At 36.1% G+C, this 24,304-nt stretch overlaps 1 protein-coding gene across 4 annotated transcripts in view; it reads right to left on the bottom strand.

Annotated features, from left to right (window-relative positions):
* Positions 1–24,304, bottom strand: part of SYT1 (synaptotagmin 1) — a 359,307-nt gene that overhangs the window by 113,248 nt on the left and 221,755 nt on the right. For all 4 annotated transcript variants that reach the window (XM_032184865.1, XM_032184880.1, XM_032184872.1 and 1 more), the window contains one exon: positions 17,681–17,872. In XM_032184865.1, coding sequence (XP_032040756.1) covers positions 17,681–17,852 — 172 coding nt within the window. In that variant the 5' untranslated portion in view covers positions 17,853–17,872. The remainder of the gene's footprint in view (positions 1–17,680; positions 17,873–24,304) is intronic.

Genomic DNA, 24,304 nt, shown 5'->3' with positions numbered 1-24,304 from the left:
ATGTTTCCCCCTTAGAGAAATAGCCCAGACTGTCTTGATCTTATTGTACCTTTGAATAGCTGTGTTTGTAGATAGCTACAGGTATGAAGGCATTGAGTGTAAAAATGGATGTGCACAAGTCTGAATCCACTCAGATATAGGGGCTTTCTAGATCTCATTGTTTTTCTTCTTTTTCTCTTTCTCAAGCCTCACCAGACTGCTAAAATGGTGAATTCCGGTATGTGTGATAGGGAGGGCCCTATGTTTCTGGGAAACTCAGGAAACACTTAGTGTTAGAGCAAGGTTCATGGAATGAGAGCATGCAGTAATTATACTGTAGATAGGACACTCTCCTAAAATGCCAGCAAAGTGACTCTTTGTACTGTTTTCAATGTAATATTCACTTAAAAAAAAAAAAAAAAAAAAGGAAATAGGCTTGAGAGTAGAGTTCTGGATATCTCTTTTCTTGTCTGGTACCCTACGCAGTGAGCTTTTTATCCCATTTAGGCCAGAATCTATGTCAGATTTCCCACAGAACAATCTTCTAGATTCCCTGGGTCTCCCATGGAGGACTTCAGCCTCAGCCTCGGTGAGAAGCATGAGTAATGCCTCCAGACAGTCTAACCCCTAGCTTTTTTTTCTCTGAGTGAGATACAAGGGGTTACAACTTGCTTAGGCTGAGCAAGATGCAAGCCATGTGCTTCCTCCTCTTGTGATAGTGCCTCAGCAACTGTCCTTATTGCATAATAAAATGGGCGACAACACTATCAGCATTTCTTTAGCCAGTCCCACTAGTTCCAAGAATGAAAATACAACCTCCAAGTAAAAGAGCAATAGAGAAGACAGATGAATCACACACTGAAAATTGGGTCTGTTATTTGAAAAATGTACATAGAGAGTTGTATTATCAAAAAAGAAATCTAAATGATGAAAATTCTGAAAATTGTCCCATTAAAGTAATTTTCTTTGCCATCTGATATTTCTGGAGAAGCAGAGCACTGGTTTGAGTCCTTTCCATTGTAAATAGTTCCATTAATTTCAGCAAAACTATACTGAACAATGTTTGTAGGATTAGGTTTGGAGATGAACTTACTAATAAACAGGGAAAAAGCACTGGATATTTTTGACAGCATTCCATAAACCTAGGAAGTGTAGCTATAAGTGTAGCTACTCACAGAAAAGGGATATTTTGATAAGTCATAACTAATTATCAAATGAAATGTCAGCCTGAGATTGCTAATCAAACAGTCATTTTCATGGTATTTTTCTATATGATGGTGTAAAATTTATTCCATTGTAGAAGCACGCAAAAGGCATCTTTAATAATTCAAAACCTACATTAATGTGAGGTTTATGTGCTGCATGGGCTATCACAGAGGCCCGTGCACAAGAATTAATATACACCTCTGTGAATAAGTGCACTGATAGTTAACAGAACTGTGCATTACAGTAAAAAGCCTTGAGGTAAGAAGGACTTCAAAGAATTTGTGTTTTCTTTCTCCTGAATATGCAACATGAAGAAAAGTTTGAAAGGAAAAGCACTTAACTTTACACAAGGAAAATTTTATTCAGATCTAGATTTTTTTAATGTTATATTCTATCTATGTAACATACATTTACTTAAGGAATGACAAGGAGACTGTAAAATACGTTGTTATTTTTACATCACATTTTGATTTCAGTGCAATTATCAGCTTTTAGAGTGTGGTACAAACATGTTGCTGTATATGCACTGCATTAAGGACATTGCATTTACTCAGAATCATAGAATGATTAAGGTTGGAAATTCATTCACTCCAGTGAATTAATTCTTCAAGATCATCTGGTCCAACTATCACCCAACTAGCAAAGTCATCCACTAAACCATGATCCTAAGCACCAGATCCTGTTTTACTCTTCAATATTTTTTTTTACTAGTCATTATTTATTGTTTGTGTATTTTAATTTATTTATTATCTTTATTATTACTCTTGTATTATTTTGTAGTACTTTTCTCCTGCATTACCTCAATATATAATACCCATAAGACAAATTACTTTTATAATGTATGTAGACCTTATTATGGCTCAGCCACCTGTGAATTATCTTTAAATCAGCACAGACTTCCATAAAAATAAGATGGTAATTTATATATTGTAAAAAACAGATAAGATACAAGATAGAGTAAGATACTAACTAGTTTTAACAACAACATAGTAAAACTGGTGCACAGTTTCTTCTTCCAGACTTAAAAGTTGCAAAGTACTTAATAAATTATGACTCTTAAAACCATGTGGCCTTTGCTGTATTTCCAAGGACAAAGGAAAGCAGCAAAATCAGTATTAATTTACTCAAACTCTCTCAGAATCAAATCTGCAAATATTTGCCTCACTTTCTGATCACTGATGCTAGCACATCACTCCTAACAAAATTAGGACTGATATGGTAAAAATCTCAAACGAGGTTTCCAGCAACTAGTAGGTTGCTCCAGCTCATTTTGAATGTCAGTTTGAGTGTTTCTAATCAGACTTGTTACAAACTCCTGGATCTGCTAAGTGATGAGAAGTCTGTCCTTTAGCTGAGGAGCTGAAGAACTGAATCATGGATACATGCAGGGACAATGTAATGTACTAGAAGCACAGATAGTAGGGGCAAAAGTAGGCCTTCAAATGATATTGTTATGGCAAAATAGTCCTTTAATAAGGGTAAAGTTTTAGTTTCCATCACCTGCAATATGCAGTGAGCTTATAACGTAATCTTTTTGTGCTATGACTAGCATTCAACTCATCCCATAAATAACCTACATTGGCAGTGCTGTCGCAGCGGACTCCACTAAAGAAAAAGAGGATACTCATATTTATTCAGGCACATCATGACACTTGATGAAAGAGTAAGTCCTTCCCTGGAGCAGAGCTAAATGCCATTTATTTCACTGCTGATAGCTTAGAGATCCAGTGTCTATGCAGTGGCTTCCCCAGATCCAATCACTGAAGAGTTAAAAATACCACCTCAGACTAAACCCTATTTGATATCTCTCTACTTTGTCAGTCAAAGTATTTAAGTATGGCCAACTTGTTGACTATGTTTTGACTGATAGCCCTTTTATCCCTTTATGAAATCAGTTTCTGACAGGCATATCTTTTGCAAGTGGCTAGTAGTGATTTAATTGGCCTCCCATGCCTTCAAGTTAGGTCAGCTCATGCCAGCAAAAAAATTTCTGGAAGTCAGCACGGGAACCAGTTTTCCTTTGGCTTCTCTCTCAACTTGGCAATACTGAAGTTTATCCTGGCTTGTCTCTATTCTTGGCCTTTGAGGTCACACACAACTTTGCTAACTGCCAATGACATTGCAGGGCTGTATGCACTTTTCTGACACTCCTTCCAAAAATGTTTCTTGTCCAACTAGTAGCTTAGTTAGGAGTAGTTAGAAAACACTTGAGCAGGGATATGAGCTTTCCAGTTCATGGGTCAGTGGAGGAATATGTCCAACATATTCACAGGGTAAAGAACAACCACTGTCAGGAGCCCTGTTAATCTTGAGCTAAAAATCAGCTAGTCCTACCCTCATTACTTCTGCCATTGTGACAGGAAAAAGCTGTATATTTTACAGTACACTAAGCCCAAAGTTACTGAACAATAAACACCAGTATTCAGTCATCTGCTTCAACAGAAAGTTAGCTGAATGATTTTCACTTTCTTAACATGATTTTTATGAAGTAGAGGGAAAAGTAGAGAGATTGGTTTATATTTATTCTTTTTCATCAGAAGCATTCTATGGCAGACAGACAGCCTGAAGAATGGAGCAGAGACTTGCACTGGCAGAGAGCCTTATGTATCTCTCAGCCATATGTCAAAAAAGTTTCACAGACCTAACTCTTCTACTCTTCTTCCTCCAATAGACACAGATGCAGCTATATTCTCTGTGAGCCATAGCACCGCAAAACTTTTTTTTTTTTTTTTTTTCCTGGAGAGGTAGAAAGCGTAAATGAGAGGTGAAGATGTTGTGTGATGAGGGAACCAGGAAAAAGGAAGGAAAAGAGTCGGAAGATGAAAGCCTGTGGGAAGAACTGGAGCTGTTACATCACAAATTCGTTGTTATTTACTCTCAGATCACAGGTGTGACCTCGAATGCTTGCAAGTCATACATCTTATCAACATACTCTGTAATAGAAATTCTCATAACATTAGACCTATTGATATGGGGATTATGAAGACATATACTGTCACTAATGGTCATATGTCTTGTAGAGGCAAATGTTGCATTTTTGAGAAGAAATCACTATTTTTTTCTTCTTCTTCTTTTGAATTAGTAAAGGCAATTTTAAGTTCACCTAGCATCAAGACAGGAATATAGATATTTTCCAGCTCTTCATTCTCCACTCCCCAATTGTCAGTGGAAAAAAAAAACAACAAACAAAAAAACAAAAGCTCAAAGCCAAAAACTGGTGTAAAACCCCTTTATTTCCTTATCCCATAAAATATTGTGGGAAAGCAGACAATATCAGCATTGTTTTATTACATCAAGCATCCTCACTGACGCTTCAGTCTCCTAATGATTCCCAACCATTGATGCTGAGTGAGTAACAGACTGCTGTAATTCAACACTCTCACAGTTTGAGTGATGGGCATATTAGGTTTGGGAACTGAATGGTAAGTACACTCCCCAATAACTGTAAATACAGACTTCTTTTATTTCAGTCCTATGTTGAGGTAAGTATATTATAGCTTGCCTTTACTTAAAATAAACAAACAAAACAAAACAACAACAACAAAAACCAGCTTTGAAACAGTGGCACTGTAACACTTGCTAAATGCTCCCAGAACTTTTTTTTTTTTTTTTTTTTTTTTTAATTTACAGTCACCCCTGATACAAGAGGAAAAGATTAAAGCAGCCTGCCCAAACACAGAGCTATCCATAGCATTGATGGCAGTCTTATACTTTGGTCTTCAAGGAATCAGCTGCTGGGGTTCAACCACTTCAAGGAGTATTGAATATTGTGGTAATCTGATGCTGACTTTCAGATGTTTCTTAGCACCATTGCTGAGAGGAGGGAAGAATCAGTGAAGCATTGCATCTGCTGCCTGCTTATTGCCACAGACACTCCCATACGCCCACCAAACAGCTGAGCAACTCACTGAAGTACATGGATGACCTAAACCCAGAAGAACGCTAAACAACATCATTTGCAAGCATCCTGGATCCCTCTCAGGCACAGAAAGCAGCACCATGGTGGCCTGCTTCCCCATGAGTCAGTAATGTTGAAGAACAGCAGTGGAGACACATTGATGCAAAAGCTGCTGTGCTTTGGAGGAAGCATAAAACCAATGTCCTGAGCTTTTGTGGAGATGAAAGATCCCCTGGGATTTTCCCAAAAGGATTGTAATGCCTTATGGCCCCATCCAACTCTCATTAAAATAAATGGAAAGAACCTCAATCACTTCTGTGGAAATTGGATGTTTGCAGGGTTGGCCCAAATCCCAAGTGAGGCAATTACATTCCTCCAATGGCTTCCATTGCAAAATTTCAGTGTCCCTCCCACCAGTGATCTCAAAGTAACACTCTACTGATCATTTAAACAAAACGACTTTTCCTAAATGCTGTCTTTTTTTTTTGACAACAATCATGAGAATGTGTGTAGTGATAATAAACCATGTAACAAAAGAGAGTACAAATCTCAGCAAGCAGCTTACTGAAATGGGAGAAAAACAAACGACACTGATATTTATGAAGATATGAAAATAAATTTGCTGCTACCACTATACATGTGTAGTACACATCTCCAAAATTACATCATTTGTAGAGTTATACACTTTTAAAATAAACACACCTAAAGTAAAATTAATTTATATTAAATTATGGATTCATGTAGCAGTTCAACATATAAATTGCAGCATGTATGAGAAATTTACTTATAGTCTTGATCCTTCAAACCACCATTCATTTGCATTCAACAAATTTAATTAAATGGACTATTCTGGAGCTTAATGGTTAGTACACATTTAAATACTTCCCTGGATTAAATGCTTTGAAATTCTACAATCTGCTGTGTATCATTCCATTACCTGAACTCAGACTACATATTCAGCTTATACTTGCTTGGCTATATCAAGTAAGAATGTACTTCTGTTGTTTTTTTATGTTATTTAATGGAGTGGAGTATGTTAGTCAAGAAAATGACTTGAAAATGAGAAAAAAATTGTTCATCAGTTTGCACTCTGCCTGCACTGCAGGCTTCAGCTAGTGCTGCTACGTCATCAGGGATTTGGTATCACAACTAATTTTACTTAACATTGACACAATTTAGGGGTTTTCTGTTTTTTAAAGAGGATATATTTTTTTTCCTTCTTTTCCCAGGAAATACTGGGATAAATATTCAGTTCATTAGAATGAAAGTGCTTCTTGTCAGTATCACTATAAAATTATACCTAGTCTCCTTATTCCGAGTGACGGTGAGAAGCACTAGCAATGTTGGACAGGCCCATGTACTTTGCAGAATGAAAAAACAACTGTCAATAGTTGCCTAACAAAAATAAGCTGTTGCAAATAAGGATGTTGCACAGTTTAAACACTTCAGTTAATGCACTAACTGAATAGAAGAAAGATTTTTGTAAAGTTTCCCTCTTCCATTCTGCCTCTTTCTGCATGTCTACATTTACATCAAAAAAGCAGTGAATTTTTGTATCACACAACAACTGGTAAATAAACACAAGGTTGTTGTAGAATAGGAGTCAGTAAAGTCAATTCTGACATTTTTTTTGGTGCTATTTTATCATTAATGGTACGCCCTGAGTTCAGATAACAATAAGCTTTTTTTCTGCCTACTGTTCTTGCCCTCACCTTCCTTTCTGACACTTTTCTGTCAGCTTGGGCACCTCACTGTCCTACAACTTAAAACCCACCAATAAATATTTCATGAGGCAAGAGAGTTTGGAAATTGGTATTCTGGAAGAGTTTCATAGAAGCGATTACCATCACAGAGTTGTAATCTAAAATGCCACGCTAGACTGAAATTTATGAATAGTAAGCTTGCCTTATCTTCCTCTGTCCTCCTTGCCTTGCTCATGCTGCGAGTAAATCTGCACCCATGGTGTATTACAAACAAACAGCTAACTCCTGGACTGAGACCTGAAATGCTACAATCCAGCTCAGAGCATGTGTTTACTGAAAATTGGGTACTGACGTCTTAGAAACCATGATAAAATAGCTGTTCTTGGAGGGGAAGCAAGGTTCAAAACCTAAAGAAACAAGTTTGAATGTTGGGTTAGCAAGCATGTTGCTTGTGCCAATTTTTTCATGTGAGTTCTGGATAGGAAAAAATGTTAATAAAATTATAAATGAAATAACACAGAAAGAAAACAGAAAATTCAATGAATTCTGGTGAGGAGGAACGATAAAATGTTTTCAAGAAAGGAATAAGGCTTTTTAGCATTTTGTTGTCTAGGAGAAGAATATATTGCCTCTGTATAAACTGTTTTCAGTAAAAAAAATCATCTAATACCTGTCCTAGTTCTGTCGGTTTCCTCCCTTCTGGAGTATTGCCATATGAGGGATGGACCTGGCACAGCTCACGGGACAGAAGTTTTCTTCTGTGGAAATGACTTTCAATACTACTGGCAGTTCACTAGCTTTAGGATATTTCTTCTCTATTCCTTGTCAAGAAGTGCCACCCCTTCTCTATGATGTCAAACAAATGTTTTGTGTGGATGCTACAAGCTGACAATATGGGAACTGCCCACATAGGCTGGGAAATATCATTTGGGCTGCAGCCTAAAACACCTGAGTTCCTGATCTTCCTGAGACTAAAGGGGGTCAACTTGGAAAACTCACTTAGATCTGCCTTTCCTGCAGCAACAGTGGAAAAGAAACACAGGATTCATGGGGTCAAGTTCTGTAGCTTAATGTAGGACACTTGTTCAAGAGTATGGAGCCCTAAATACTCAGGACATTTGCTTATTTTGTCCATTGACATTTCACAACAAAATGCATATGCTGTCCTTCAGCCAGGTCTATGGTCCAGTGAGTTTCCTTGCTCTTCATCAAATTATGCAGACAGAAAAGAGTGAACCTATTGGTCTCAAAGTGAGATAAATCAGGTCTGTAAGTTTACAGCCTATGAATCCACCTGTTATAAAGGCCTAACCTAGGTCTCTCCCTAAACATTGAAGTCCGTGAGACCAGCATGATTTCAGGCACATCTCCCTCCAGTTTTTCATACCGGGTAAACTGGACCTTCTGTTTCTTGTTTGCTCTGAAGAGAACCTAAAGAATTTAACTCAGATCTGTGAATATGATTCCCAGAGCCTGGCTCTTCAAAGTTCAATGTGGAAACCCTGAACATTTCTGGAGCTCCTGTTGAGATGTGGGCTGAAATGCCTTTCCCATCCAAAAGGACAAATCCCATCTTTTATTTTGGTGGCTTTCACTGCAATAAGGAAACAGTGCCAGCTACAGTACTGAAACATGCCCCCAGATGATATAGGGCCTATGAGCTCTTGCTGAAGTTGATAATTAAGATTAGAGGCAGATTCAGAAACCTGCACAGGAGTAGGCAGATGGCTTGCTCAGCTGCCAGCTGGAACTCAGCCTTCCTGAGGCACTTATTCAAGTTCAGCAGCACAGGCTCTTTCTGTGTAGTCAGAGCAAAATCTACCCATACCAAGAGCTGTCTGAAGATTTGAGGCCACCTCCACAGCTCGTGCAAACTGGCTGCATGCTCTGGAAGTGGTGGAGATTTTCTCATCTAGATCAGTTCAAGATCTCACTTGAAACACAAGCCAAGCATAAAAAGATTAAAAGAATGCAGGAAATGATGCTATGGATCTAAAACATTCCTGAAAGCTCCTCCTGGTTTCAGTGGCTTAATATTTTACCCACCTTGGCGATATGGGATTGATGAACAGAAGACTTAAATACCTCATTTAACAATAAAATGATTTTTGTCTCTTTAAAAAAGTTTAAATACTTTAGACAACATATATCAGCCAAAATAAGCGGGGGTGTTATGTATATATAATCCCTCAGTGAAGACTTTAGTTTGGATAATTGTCAGCAGCAAACACCCAGTGCTAAGTAGAATTATTAACAATAACAAGAAAGAATGACATTCTAAATCTGTGCCAATTTACAACAGTGCCTCGAAATAACAGAGGCTTCATTATCTGCTCTTGTTTTTATAAAAATGCATGAGGATATCTTATAACTTGCTACAATGCCTAGGCACTAGGCAGAGGCACTAGTAGCAGAGGTAAGGATGTGATATCAATCTTACCAGTAATTCCTGTATTTTCATTGCCCATTTATACCATGTATTTTTAAAGCAAATCTATTAAACATAGTCTCAAGTGCTTTTTTTCCTTTTATGAAGTACATTGCTGAGAAGCAATCTTTAAATGCATTCTCAATTTTAAGTTGAGAACAATTGTTCCATGAACTCTCTTTATAGAGCATTTTCAAAGCAAGATTACAAACCGAATTATAACAGATAATGGGTAATTTCTGTAGACACTTCATCTGTAGGTAAGTTAGAACAAGACTAGCAAATATTGTGTTTATGTATGTAAACATAATTTTAGTACACACTTCCCATAACACAAAGTAATGAAATTTTAAGATATGTTCTCAGTACAGAAAGGAAGCCAGCAACCATGTTCTGTTTTCTGCTTGTAAATTGAATTCTCTACTCAATTTATAAGGCACTGGCACAACTTGACATATCTATAGTGCAATAAAATACCTACCAGAGTCATTGTAATATATAAAATAATGATAGAAGTGATGGGCAAGAGGAGACCATTGGGGGTACTCCAACACTATTTGTTAAACCCTGCAACCAAACCAAAGGAAGATGCTCACCTCTGTTTTTGTTATAGATGATTTTCAACCCCATGGATGCAAAAGCTTATCTGCAAAAGTTAAAGGGGGGTTGTTTTCTTATATTTTGTGAATGCTCTCAGCATAATGTATTTTACTGGATTTGCTTCTCCTTCCCCTTTTTTTCAGATTGCACAACTCAAAACCAACCAGTATTTCTAAAAATGATGCTTTAGACATGTCATTAATAATATATAATTCTGTTTGACACTGAGGTTATACTGCCAGTGTACTTCTGTTTAACAGGCAACGTTTCCTTTCACACAGGTAAATCCTCAAGATGCACATGGATTTAGGGTCCTCCCGGGATTGGGATGGATCTGGTACCCCAGGTCAAGCTCTAGGAATCTGTTTTTTTTTTTTCTTATGATAGAATTCATCATTATGATACCAACAGAGTATAATTTAGCAGGATCTCAGACTATGAGATCCCGCTCTTTCTACACACAGTTTTTCATCCATGTTCTGACTCATTAGATTTTTACTTCCATTATTCTGGCCTGTCAGCAACTATTTAGATACTTTAGATTTGAAAGCTGTATTTCCAGGACCCCTGATTTCAAGCATTCAAAACATGTTAGGTCCCTAAGATTAATGAAGTTATTGTCATGCTCTGAACTTATAAAATAACAATTTGGAATTGTTTTTCCTTGTCTCATGTTTGTTGTGTCTTCTAAATGTGTGTGAGCAGTGTTTTCAAGCTTCTCCCTACCTGCAGGTGGTCTAGAAACTTTTATTCAAAGAAGAAGAATGCCAAAGTTGTCATGTAATCGTTGAACTCTGGGGCTGGGAGATTCAGGGACAAACCAAAGTAATCTGAGATTTGCATTTAAATTACTATATTTATAAATACTTTTTTTTTTTTTTTTTCCCCTCTACTGTTGCACTGTAATAGTTTTGTCTTGTACCTGTTCCATGTTCTAAAATAAATCTTTATTTCTAATTTCCCTTGTTTCTTCCCCAGTGTAAAGCTGCATGTATTTCCCTATCATGAGCAACTGACAATGATTTGATGACAGAACAGAAACGAGAAGACTTAAATTTATGCCTTCCTGCTTTCTCCAGCACTGTTCTTCAGACTTGCTGGAACATCAAGAATCTTCTCTCTTTATTCTTCTCTAAATTTCTCCTGACAAGTCCTCTTTGCCAGGACACAAATGTCAGACTGCTCCTAAACTGAGATCACTGCTTATTGTAGTGATATATAGATGTGTACACTAATCCATGTATGTATAGGCATAGAATCATAGAATCATTTAGGTGGGAAAAGACCTCTAAGATCACTTGGTCCAATCTTTAACCTAGCACTGCCAAGTCCACCATTAAACCATGCCTCCGGTTCTTCAAAAAACCCGTGATTCAACTACCTCCTTATATATACACACACACATATATATATACACACATATATATAGTTGTCATTAGGTGCAGACAGGCAGTTGTCCCTTGCCATACACTCAGACAGGAAATAATTAATTTATTATTTTTATATGATTATTATTGTTGTTATATTTATTTTATTCTGGCTAAGCTATGAAGATCTTAGGCCATGCCTGACATTGGAATGTATAGCATAACTCTGCTATGGAAATATAATTAATAGTTATGGCTGACTTTAGGCAGATTTTTGGTATTTGCCTCTCTTTATCAATCCACTTTTAAAATCAGAAAGCATTCTATCAGCAGCATTTTACTGCTTTTTTATGAACTTTGAAAAAAAACACAACAAAACACCTGCCCTCTCTTTCTCATGTCAGTGTCACCTATACTCAAGAAACCAGTAGAAGAAGCTGTGAAGTGAACAGTCTGAATTTATTTTCTGCAAATGACCAAACCATGAGGTTGATAAAAATTAAGATTCAGAAATACTTCATGCACAAAATTTTTAATTTTCTAATGAATTATAGACAAAAGTCAGCAATATCTCCAACCTGAATCTTGATGAAAAATAATAATGAAATATTAAGAAATAAACTTCATTGCCATTTAAAGAGATGGTCAATCAAGAAAGGCAGAAAAGCAGAGACTACTAGGAAATAAAATAGAGGTGTGTCTAGAATGACTACTGAAGGCTGTAACTTTAATTAAAATGGCTAAACTTATAAATCAAGAATTATTTTATTTACTGATTTACCCAAATATATCTACAAGTCAGTATGTCAGCTTCTTAAGCTGTTATTTAGAATTAACCCAGACCTGAGTCTTAGAGTTATTTCTATATTTTTATTACAGTTTTTTTTCTAGCCTCCAGTCCCATTTCATTTTGAGAGCTATTCAGAAAGCTAGGGAGAGGTAAACAAACCTTTCTCTGCACAGCTGCAAACAGATTGTGAAACAAGCCTGAACAGGACATCATTTTTTAGCCTGAATCATCACATAGCTTTGAGCTCCTGGTTTGGAACACTATCAGTCACTTGTGCACAATAAATCAAATTTAGGGGCTTTGAGGGCAAATGGAGCTGTGAACCAGCCAAATATTTTAGAATAAGGTTGGTATAGAAATGTAACTTTTTCAATTACAATGTAGGACAGCAACGAACATTAGTAACTTCCTATTAAAGAGGTAATGATAGTATCCAGCATTGAAAGCAGTCAGATATTGCCGCTATTCAGGATTATACCAGAAGCATTGACAGAGTATACTTATTCAGTCAGATGTGTGGTGGGATTTTACTGGTGGAGTTTTTGCTCTTTTATTTACCTTGCCAGCAGAACAAGGTCTTCTGTTCATAAAAGAATGTATTTTTAGGAAACACATTAAATTCACTTTGATTTTACAAACATGCTCATTAAGTAAAATAAAGATAAAACTTAACATTAATAAGCATTGTATGGTTACTATTGGTATCTTGACATTTAAAGCCTCCACTGAAAAGCTGTTGTTGTCTTGCATTCATTTAGTCTTGCAAAACCTAGAAATTGTTTTTTGTAAGTATATGGCAGGTATTTTCCCACCCGGTAGAGAACGGCCCAGACGGAAAAGCAGAGAGGGAGAGGAAGGAAATGATCAATATAGCTTATAAAGACTTTTAATGCAGTTTTGTTTTCAGAAGTGTAAAGTACCATTTTGTCTCTTTGTTTTACCTCCTTTTTGTAGGAGCTGAGATGGTACCTTTTTTTCTCCTTCTGGTCAACAGCTTAAAAATCCTGCTGATTAAAGATAAACTAGGATAGAAAATATAAGAATCAATTAAGATAGAGTGACTTTTATACACAGTGCAGTTGAAAAACAACTGTACTGTGATTATGCAAATCAGCCACTCTCAACCAAAATGCAAGGATTTACATAACGGAGAACAAAATTCTTCACAGTTATGCCTCAGTAACCTTACAGGATTCTTGCACTTTCATTGTATGACTCATCGTAATAAAATGATTCCACTCGCTCACTCGCATTATTCAGAGTGAAATATATGGTAGGAAATCACCATTTTGTATGATTTGTGTGTTTTTGGAAGACTACAATCTCCTGCCACAAAATGTGGAGTATGTTCTTTAAAGAGATACAAATCAACAAAAAGCTTGTATCAATCAAAATTTCAACTGGGTTTACATGTTGCATCACTGCTTTTGTAATAAATGTATACTAATACAAATTGTCCCTCTGTTCTTCTTGGAACTTTTATTTACTCTTTTTTTTTTTTTTTTAAATGCATTTGCATTTGATAAATGTAAGACTTCTCTGGTGAACGTATTACAGGAGGAAACATCTGTGTCATTTAAATTGCACAGACCCTATCCTGGAGTTTTGTGGAGTGAAATCTTATTGGCGATCCTCATATTTTTAGTTAGTTAAGTATATCTAGCCTATTTAAATTGTGACTTTTGTGTGTTCTACAAAACATACTATTTTTAAAATATGTCTGTTCTGATATAAGGCATATGAATGGAACAACTATTTATTCAGCTGGGTATACTTTGCTGTACCTTTACCTTTGTCATCACCATTATTTGATTTTTTTTTTTTTTTTTGGGGGGGGGGGGGGTATGACTTGATGTTACAGAATTTTGATGTAAAGACAGAAAGAGGAGAATATTTATAAATTAGCCCCTACTATGGCTGGGCTTTTTATCACTTTAAGTTGATTGCAGGTGAGCTTTTTCACAATATGGCAATATTATTTCTTATTATACTTCCATTAAATCATGATGGCTTATTTTCCATTTGCAGTCTTCTTAGGCAGAAGCAATTAAAACATTTAATTATTTCTCTCTTGTACACAGACAATAAAGCACTGGCAAGAAAAATACTCTCCCAGTAACCAGCAAACTTTCAAAGCCTTCCTTGTCACATGGTGATATGTCTGTCCTAGCCGAAACCTGGACAGGATGAAGAGACCTTTGGAAGTTTTAATGTGAAAATACATGAGATAAAAAATATGTTGGTCCATGCTAGTCTCCTGCCAGCAAAGATCTGAGAATTTGTTGACCACGTCATTTCTCTGCTATGTCTAAGATTCAGGGTCAGGTTGTCCAGTCTGAATCTACCAGAGAACATACTAGTCCACAGGCCACATGCCACAACAGTTTTTAGGCTCAAGTATCTGTGCTATCCCAAAGAGACTTCTACACCATTTTTCTCCTTTTTTTTTTTTCTTTTTCTCTCTCACATGACAAGAAATTCCTAGAAAGACCCTGTCAAAATGATTTTGTTGGAACAAATTTACTTTCTGCTATGTTGTAAGAGAGATTCACAAATACATAAATAAATAAATTGTAACCAGCTGTACTAGTAAAGGTTTGTAAATTTTTCTTCCCAAAATGAAATCCTGAACTTCGTTAGGGGCTAACAACACCTTACTGACAACTGCTTACTGACAAAAAACAAACAAATAGTAAGGAATTGCTTTCATCTTCTGACAGGGAAATGAGGCCGGCGTGGCCTGGTCTGGCCTGGCCTTACCTCATGATGTTTTGGAGACAGTCTACTTAAACTTATTTTGTGGTCTATTTGTGTTAGTTTATAAAGGACAGCTGTTTATTGGCAAGAAGCACATTTAGACCTGCCAACTAAAGTCCATTCATGTAGGATTTGTTGTTCTCAAAGGAGAAGCAAAAGTTACTTGGATACAAAATGTGCCAACATTTCGGTAGCACTATTTCTTATTTAAATATTAAAAAAACAACACACCCAAGCTCTTTGCCCCTTTGCAGTACAATGTACATTTAACTTTCTTCTTGAAACATCAAAATTAATATATATATATATGTATAAAGAAGCAGGATGTTATGTTAAAAAGTCCCAGCATTTATTTGATGGAGATGCTGAGAAGATCCAATCATATCTCCAACCTCTAGAAGGTAAACATGGGACTGGCATGGCATTTGTGATCACCCAGGTTCAGTTTTCTACTACAGAATTCCTGCATGATCTTAGATAAGGGCTGGGATGTCTAAAATGAAGGCAACAATATACACTTCATACAGTCATAATTTAAGATGAACTTTGTAAAGGTAGTGTAAGTTTTTAAAAAAGTTTTAAAACATAGCGCAGACAGCCTTGACCATATTTGTTCCCATAAAGTAGCTACATGTTCTAAACAAAAAATATATCAAGATTTTTTTTTTTTTTGTCTTTGAAGAATTAAAAGTAGCTTTTATCTTAAAACTGGAAGGAAAGACATTAGTGCAAATAAATGTTTGTTGGGTAACGGCAGATGCATTATTATTACTGAATGGAAAAAATTGAGGCATAAAACACAAGACGTAATAAGAAGACACACTGATAGTCCTAATTTTTAAAGATTTTGTTCTTGCCTTTCAAGACAGGGATCTGATGGAAACTTTAAGAGACTATTCTGCCAAGCAAAAAGGAGACTATTACAGGTAGAAGGAGAAGCTAAAACAAATAATAAAGATGAAAATGGATCAAGCAGGTCAACAATCAAACTAGTCAAAAAAGGCAGTGTTTTAGATTAATTCTTTGAGCCAGGGCAGGATTACCAAGACTTTCCACAATTCTCTAAAGAAGCAGATTCCTATTTTGTTTAATGTGACATTCAAAGAACTTCTCTAAGTTAGGAAAAAGGATCTGTAAGATGTTCTGTTCTTACTCGCAGCATAAGACATCTTGTTTTATAATTACTAAAATGTATTTCATCATAAATAGAGTTGTCCTATGGCCTAGTATATTTTCTCTTACAAGCAATTTCATCATATAAAGGTACTTTTTTCTTTCTTTTTATGAAAACAGGAGTAGTTTTATTTGGAAAGTAGTTTTATTTGGATTCCAATTGTTCTTAGGGTTGTTTTAAAAAAGTATGCAGCAGTGCATTCAAAGTTCCTATGTATGTATTTTCCTAGATTTATCAACTGTAGTTGCTAACACAGTGGAAACAATCCACAATTTTGCTATTCTGAAACCAAAAGCTTAAAAATAAAGTAATATCTACAAAAAAAAAAAAAAAAAAAAAGTCATCCACTTCATTGATATAGCATGATGAGCTATAAATTAAAAGAGAAAATATTTTGAATGTACACCATTTTTCCCTCAATATCTTGTCTTTTATTTTTCCCTCTTTTTTTTTTTTTTTTTTTTTTTTTTTTTTTTTTTTTTTTTTACTTCTGGCAGTTTTGTTTTTCCCATGATATCAGCAGGCAATTTCATTTCAGTATGGTCTCCACTGGACTGTGCAGATTATCAAACTAATGACAGACGGACTTCTTACCACTGTAACACCTCTACTCTTGCAAGTGAGAATTTCAAGTGACAGAGCAAAGCTGTTTGCTATCAATTTTGCAAAAACTGCATCTGCCAGATTGCCAAGATACATTTCAGAGATAAAAACATCAATTAATATTCTGATTTGTTATCTGTCTTTATCAGTCAAACAGGATTTCTTTTAACAAATGATAATGTTCTAAAATGAAAACTATCATATATGTTAAAATAGGTTCTTGAAAATATTTTATATTTAGTTATTCTTTTGAAGTAAAATCATTACAGATTGAATGTCTCTATAGTGCCTGCTATTGAAATACACGGTGTCCACATTCATTTCTACAAAATGCCAAAATTATCTGCTTGTATCTTTAGGTGTTTTTTAAATTTTTAATAACAACAACAAAAAAAAATAACAAAAAAGAGGATTTTTTCTTTCTTATATAAAATGACACTGAAAATACTGAATTAGTTGAGTGTTTAATGCCAGTCTATGCATATGAAAATATACCAAACAGGTTCAAGCAGACAGCAAAAAGCTTTGTGTACAAAATGATGCCACAACTTTGAATCAACACTTTCTAACAAAGGCCAAAATAACGCTACTAACAGAAATATACACTGGTACTTTAAAAGTATCCTGCATAGGTCCAAGAACTCATGCAAACATAGTTTGATGACAGATCTAACAAAATTACTGAGAGGGAAAAGAATGCCTACTTTCATACATTAATGATGTATTAGAGATATTTCCTCGTTAAAAAGTCATTATTCTTCTGTTTCTACATTTCCCAGTCCCCAAAGATACACAGTTACTTTATTTCTCAATATTTATGGTTTGAAGCCAAATTCTGCTTTAAGGTACTGTGGCCACACTGTTTATAATACACATGAAAAACCAGAAGCATTACTGTTAGAAGATACTTCAATCCCGTGGCCACTGTGAAGTCCATCTCTGAAGTTTCAGCAATAATTTGTTGGAAAAGTTACAATGACATATCAAGAATAGGCTCAAATCACATATGAGTTTGTTCTTATCTTTTCTACTACAATTAATTCTGAGGAGCTTATCTTCTGATTTTTCTAGTTTGAAAACATTTAGTCTGCACTCTAAATAGATGACAAAGATGAAAATTTCAAGTTAAATCTAATCTGCCAGCAAAAGCATTTAATCAATCAAGTTTTACTTACACGGAATTTTGTTCAGTTCATTCATGAACTTCTCTTTTAATTTAGAAAATGCATCTTCTTTTCCTCCCCCTCCTCCGGGACTGGCTGGTTCAGTGACATTACTTGGTGGAGCTGCTGCTACTGTGGTAGCTGGCGGTGCTGCCAGGGCCTCATGATGACTTTCACTCACCATTTTAACCCCTGTGGAAGCTGCTGTTGGGAAAAAAAATGAAAAATAATATTTACATCATGAAAGTGGATCTCATGTCAATAAACGACTAAATAGGCAGAATATCACTTGGTGCTCATGCTTACTGGGTAAGTATGACTGCATCAGCATACTGCTTCATGTTCTTCATACAATATTTATTAGACCAGAAAGAAATCTTTTGCAGGGTTAATTTCAGACAGAATCATTTTAGTGCTTAGAGTTCTTTTCCAATAATGTTGATTCTTGAACTGCTGAAATTGCAACCTCAAAATTCCTGTAAAACTCTCATGCAGATTTACCTTTTGCTCTTCAATTTTGAAAGTATAAGTACAGGGGGTAATAAGTGCTCCCTATGTGCAAATTTCACAGTGTATTTACAGAATTATTTATCCAGGAGAGTTACAGAAGTGCAGATAATAGCCAAAGTTTCTACATAAAATAAATGAGGTGATAAGAATATAATAAAAACACTTCAAGCTTTCTTGCCAAAGTAATAACCTATTGTTTTATACTTAAGCAAGTTGTATATTAAAAAGAAATTGATTTGCATCCATTTTTATCTTCATTTATTGAAGGCAATTTTCCTTCCAGTTATTTTGTGTGACATTTGCTACTGACAATATTCTGTTAAATTATTCACATGTCTCATTGGTGTATTCATGAAGCCACGACATCTGTAGCAGCCATATTGAAGAATCTGAAAGACTGTCACAAACATAATCCTACATTGGCATATTTTTCATTTAATGTTTAATGGGCATTCTGTAAAACCTCTGCTTGAGCTTATGGTACAAAGCGAAGAATTTGGGGCCCGTGGGGTGAAGGTGAGATGAGACGTACAATGCAATTTCAGTATCACCAGAAGGTTGGCTGAAATGTTTACATTGATTCTGAACACAATGTTCTGATTTTCTCCTGCATCCTAAATATCACTAATCTGAATAATCACACTCTGTTTTCCTTCAGAAAACCAAAGGGAGAAAGGGCTTGAAAGATAACAAACATTCATTATTGCTCTGAGCATACAATTGCTCTCAGTCCCAAAAGAAACTTGGCCTTTGACCTTGTGCTGAGAATTTTAAACATCAGATGAAAAAAGGCAACACATCAAAATTAAAGGAGCACGAGCATCTGACTGCATGCAATCTGACTGCAGCAATGGATGTTGCTGAAAAGTACTCAAATCACTAAATCCAAATGAGGATTGGCTTTTTGTCCTTCAACTTTTCTTTTGTAAGCCCACAGTAAGGAAGATCTCCTACCACATGCCTCACTGCAGGAAGAACAAACCTTTGGAAATCACCCTGACCATTCCCATCATTAAGCAGGGGTTTGTGTTTAAGTGTATTCTGGAACAGAAGTCATCCTTTAATACCGTCATTTGATGAAAAAGATTTTAACTAAATAGGGGATTGGCCTTATTCTGAAGAAGCAATGTGATGGATATTTTGCAGCCATTTTATCGACGCAGCACTGAATGAAGCAGTATTCCCTGCCCGCCCATTGCTCCTGCTTTTGCCCTCACAGTCTCTAGCCTAATATAAAATCGTGTTGACGTTGACATAGAATATGTGTGTAATGTAGCTACATAAATATTTCATATGCAAGCAGTCTTATCTATTTGCCTGTAACAACACAGGAGCATTTCACTACCTAAAGCAGACCAAAGCTGTTGGAAACATTCCAGTTAATAGCCATGAACTTTGGCTCAAGTCTGATGTCTGCAAAGATTTCCCCACTTGCCTCCCACAATAACAATCGGGAAAAACATGTAGTGCATAATTTGTGTAGTATGGAATAATGTGCCAGCTCTCTCAGACTGGGAGACTTTTTCCATATGCTCTGATGAATGCCAAATACTATGAAGCAAAACATGCAGAGCCATCAGCTGTAAACATCAATGTTGTTTTATATTATAGCATTTTGTCAATGAATGTCAGTTAAATCAGAAGAAAAGTTGTATGATATATCATAATTAAATCAAAATTAAATTGCTTAATTATAATATATTGCTTAATTATTTCAGGCCTGGCAGTTGACTATTTTATTTTGTAATGGAAGACACAATTTGCAGTGATGACTTTCAGCTAATTAAAAATTAAGGCAAATGTAATTTATTTGCTTCCAGTTTTGGAGCTATATTTTGAAAATATATTAGGAGAAAAAATTTTTTTAGTGTTACACTTTCCTTTATCCAAAACAAGGAAAAATAACAAAATAGAGTATTTCTCTAATCTCCAGGAACAAGCCTCAGTAGAGTCCTAGTGCAGTTAGAGGTCACTACATCTAATGAGGCATGCACAAATGCTTTGAGACTTGCTACAGAGCCTTCGACCTTTACACGCCAATGACACTGTCCTGATATTTTAAATAGGTGTGAAGGGGCTGAAAAAGCATCTTGTCTCAGAAGAAGCTGTCTGCAGTAAAGAATTTTCTGAAGAGCACATGCCCACTCCCTTAAAGAGATAACATCTGATGGCTTCTATTATTGTAACACTGCAGCAGCTTCCCACAATAATGGTATAAACACTGCCATATTATTAGAGACCGCAGAGTACTGGATAATTAGATTTAAATTGGCCTTTTACAAAAAAAGGGGTTACTTTAATGCTGCAGTGCATTGCTAAAGGTAAAGATCTACAAAAGACTAGCAGATTACCTGCCATTTTTGAAATGGCAGTTGAAAGCAAAAATTTTTTATAGGTTAAAAAATTAAATGTCATAGAATTCAATTATGATTTCCAGTGCAGTGCTCACTACAATGGTGATACTGCTAGGCATGAAATGCTGTATGTTGCATGTGCAACATGCAGTCATAACTAGGAGTACATTTGTAGTCATAAATAAAATTGTTATTTCATTTACATGCTTCTATAAGGACTATATTGTTTGAGCATGCTTATTCTTTGTCATACACTGTCCATTCTGACTAAAATCCTTACTAAACAGATGTAAGACAAACAAATAAACAAACAAACAAAAACCCTGAAAAAACAACAACATGGAATGCTTGGAAGTAATGCTTGTCGTTTATATCCAGAAGTAGGAAGTGTTGACTGAAAATGCAGAGATGATGATTTGAACCCTTGAGGATGGTGGGGATTTAGAACCTTACTGTTCCCTATGCAAGAAAAAAATTGACAAAAACAAGTATCAGCTCAAACATCTACAAAATTTCTACATAATTTCCTCTGAAAAGGAAGAATCTGAATAATATACAAATGCACCCCAGAGATTCACAAGAAGGAATATATTTCCTCACGGAGGTACAAAGTATTGGCTGACTGCTTGTGTATGGATACTGGTGGTGAGAGTCCTGTTGGAACACACCTCTGAGAGCGCAGTAAAGAAGAGGAGTCAGACTTTAGACATGGCTGATTATAGAGCATGGAGTAGCCTCTGAAAAAATGTGTTCCAGGGGCAACAGCCTCTCTTTGCAAACATTCAAGCATATCTAGAGTGAGAGGTGGGCTAATCCCATTAAATACATTTAAACTTATTTTAAATTATTCTTGAAAAATAAACTGAATAATGTGACAGCATTAGTGAGAGAAATGTGGAATGTTCACAGTGATTCCTATGAAAAGAGGATCATCAGGATTTGGAATGAGGACAGCACTCAGATCAGTGTATCATGTTCTGGCAATGGGGAGATTCATGCTAGAACAGAAAGAAAGAAAAAAGGAAGGGAAGGGAAGGGAAGGGAAGGGAAGGGAAGGGAAGGGAAGGGAAGGGAAGGGAAGGGAAGGGAAGGGAAGGGAAGGGAAGGGAAGGGAAGGGAAGGGAAGGGAAGGGAAGGGAAGGGAAGGGAAGGGAAGGGAAGGGAAGGGAAGGGAAGGGAAGAAGGAAGGAAGGAAGGAAGGGAGGGAGGGAGGGACGGAGGGAGGAAGGGAAGGAGGGAAGGAGGGAAGGAGGGAGGAAGGGAAGGAGGGAAGGAGGGAGGGAGGAAGGGAGCTCATATAACGTCACAGAGATTTTGCATGGGTTCTATTTGGTTAAGTTACAGCAGGTATACCATAGCATCTGCTGAAGGATTTAGTGAATACTTAATCCCAAGCACAGAAAATTGGTGTATTCCTTCTGCATGGATTTCAGTCAATACAATTTTGCTAACTTCTTCCCTTACCTGCTGAATACAAAATGGGTGGAGTGAGATGGTGAACAGATCAGACATGCCATGCTGACCAAATCATTCTCCCACAATTAGAGATTAGTTGGAGAGTGTCATTTTACATTGCTACTTCTCAGATTTTTCTGCCATACTAAATATTTAAATGCGGTTATTGAACATGTAAAAATATAGTGTTACTCTGAGGAACTTTATAAGTTTTCAGAAATAATTGTCACCATTTGTTCAATGGTTATTGCTGTAACTGTGACAGAGCTGGTCACTGAACCCCAATAAACATGCCAAGTTGTAAATTGGCATCTAGATTGCTAAATAGTATTTCCTGTACAGCTTTATCTTTTCAGCATCCCAAACATGTTCAGCTCAGCAGTTATATTCAGCTTGGGATGTAATCACAACACTTATCCAAGAAAGAAAAAAATCACACATAAACATCACTTCTGTTTCTCTGGCATTTCTGTTTACAGTTACCATGCACTGAGAGAGAAAAAACTATCAGCTTTCAGTGCTGCTTTGTCCAGGGTACAGTCAGTGTTACCAGAGAGAGGTTTGACACCACACTGAAAATTTACCTTATTCCATTAGACTGTTTTTAATGAAATTAATTCATCACTAAGAAGATGGGAACATTACCAGAATGTCTAAAGCTATCTACAATAAACGATCTCTTCCTAGATTGAAGTATTCTGGGATGTTAATAATACATTTTATACTCATTCATCTTCCTATTAATGAAATATGCTATCTTTCTAGCTTCAGTAATGGACATTTATTTTAAAAGACAAGCTCAAAAAAGAGACTTTCTTGGCTTTTTGTAAAGATGGGTCTGTAACTACATTTTCAGAAGAATGGAAGGTCACAGTAAAGATGTCATATCAAAACAGCCTTTTCACCACTACCACAGAGGCTTACAATGCAATCCATATTTAATACTGCTTTAGTGAAGATACACAAAGGGCCAACATTTCATGGGAAGAAAAGGTTTGATGAAGAATTTGGGTGGGAGAATTCAGATGTCCTATCTGTGCTGCTACAGATGCACAATAAATGCCCCAGCAAACCCTCAAAGACTCACTTTTCTGCACCTCTTTTAGTGGAGAACAAATATTTCTCCTGCTGTCATATGGAAAACATCAATTCAGCTGAAACTTTCTAGACCCCGATTTTACATTAGATCTTTAAAACGGTGTTTACAGCTACGCATCAACACATTTTTTGGCTTAGGTGAACAATCAAGATAAGGCACCTAAATCTGTCCCTAGAAGTCCATGGCTACTTTATTGCTTCATTTTAGAAATGTCTGTGCCAGTAGTGTCCTGTCAAAGGAGCATCACTGATTCTGCAGTAGATGGCAGAACATCATGTTGTGATATAGGAATGGTTAGTTAGATGTGATGAAGACCTCACATATGTGGAAGGGAGAGACCTCTGTCCAAGTTTTAAGCAAGTGTGGGGGTGGCAAAGGAGTCATGTACCAAATCAGACAAAAGTGTTGCAACTCCGAGGTAGCAGACAGTAGGAGAGCTTGGCAGAAATAATTTTTGACAGCTAGTCAAAACTGTTAGTTCTGGGAACCAACTAGGAGACTAAGTTATCTACAGCACAGTCCCAGAACAGGCAACAAATCTTCCCATTATTAGGCATGAGCTCAGTATCAGTCTCCAGAATTTGCTTAAAATAGGAAAAAACAATTTAGAAAAACAGCTGAAAGCAAGTAATGCGATGGCTAACTCCAAGCTCATCTTTTTTATTTATTTTTTTTCTTTTCTATTTGTAGGCTCAAACATGTTTTGCTCCTCTTCTCAGACATCTATTTAGTTATTATTTGAGGTGCTTCTGGCAGTGTAACTGTATGGAAAGTTTGTGTATTTAGATATGAATGTCATCCTTAGACCTCCTCTAGTATTGAGGCAAAGCATGCATGTGAAGCATTTGAAAAGTCAGGAGAAAATGAAATCTTGTAAGATTTTCAACCTCATATTGATACTGAAAGCCTGTTATCTAAGTATGGGTTATATCCATATCTCTGTGTACTTTTCTTAACCCGCTTAACTTTTAAAATTAATTTTATGTTTAATAAACATAAAATATATGTAGAATAAGCTCAGAATAGTTCACGGTTTTCTGTAATGATAAAATAAATACATTTTATTTAATTGAAATGATAAGAAAGTATGATTTCACCTCTAAGCATGTTTCAAAGCCAATGTCACTGAAAATGATCTGCCCAGTGTACGGCAAGCCATCTGATTTTTTTTATAGCCATCTGATTTATTTTGGTGAAAATTGGAGTAAGACAAATTCC

This window comes from Aythya fuligula, chromosome 1 (assembly GCF_009819795.1).
Source record: "Aythya fuligula isolate bAytFul2 chromosome 1, bAytFul2.pri, whole genome shotgun sequence".
NCBI lineage: Eukaryota > Metazoa > Chordata > Aves > Anseriformes > Anatidae > Aythya > Aythya fuligula.
This window is presented reverse-complemented; position numbering and strand designations above follow the sequence as displayed.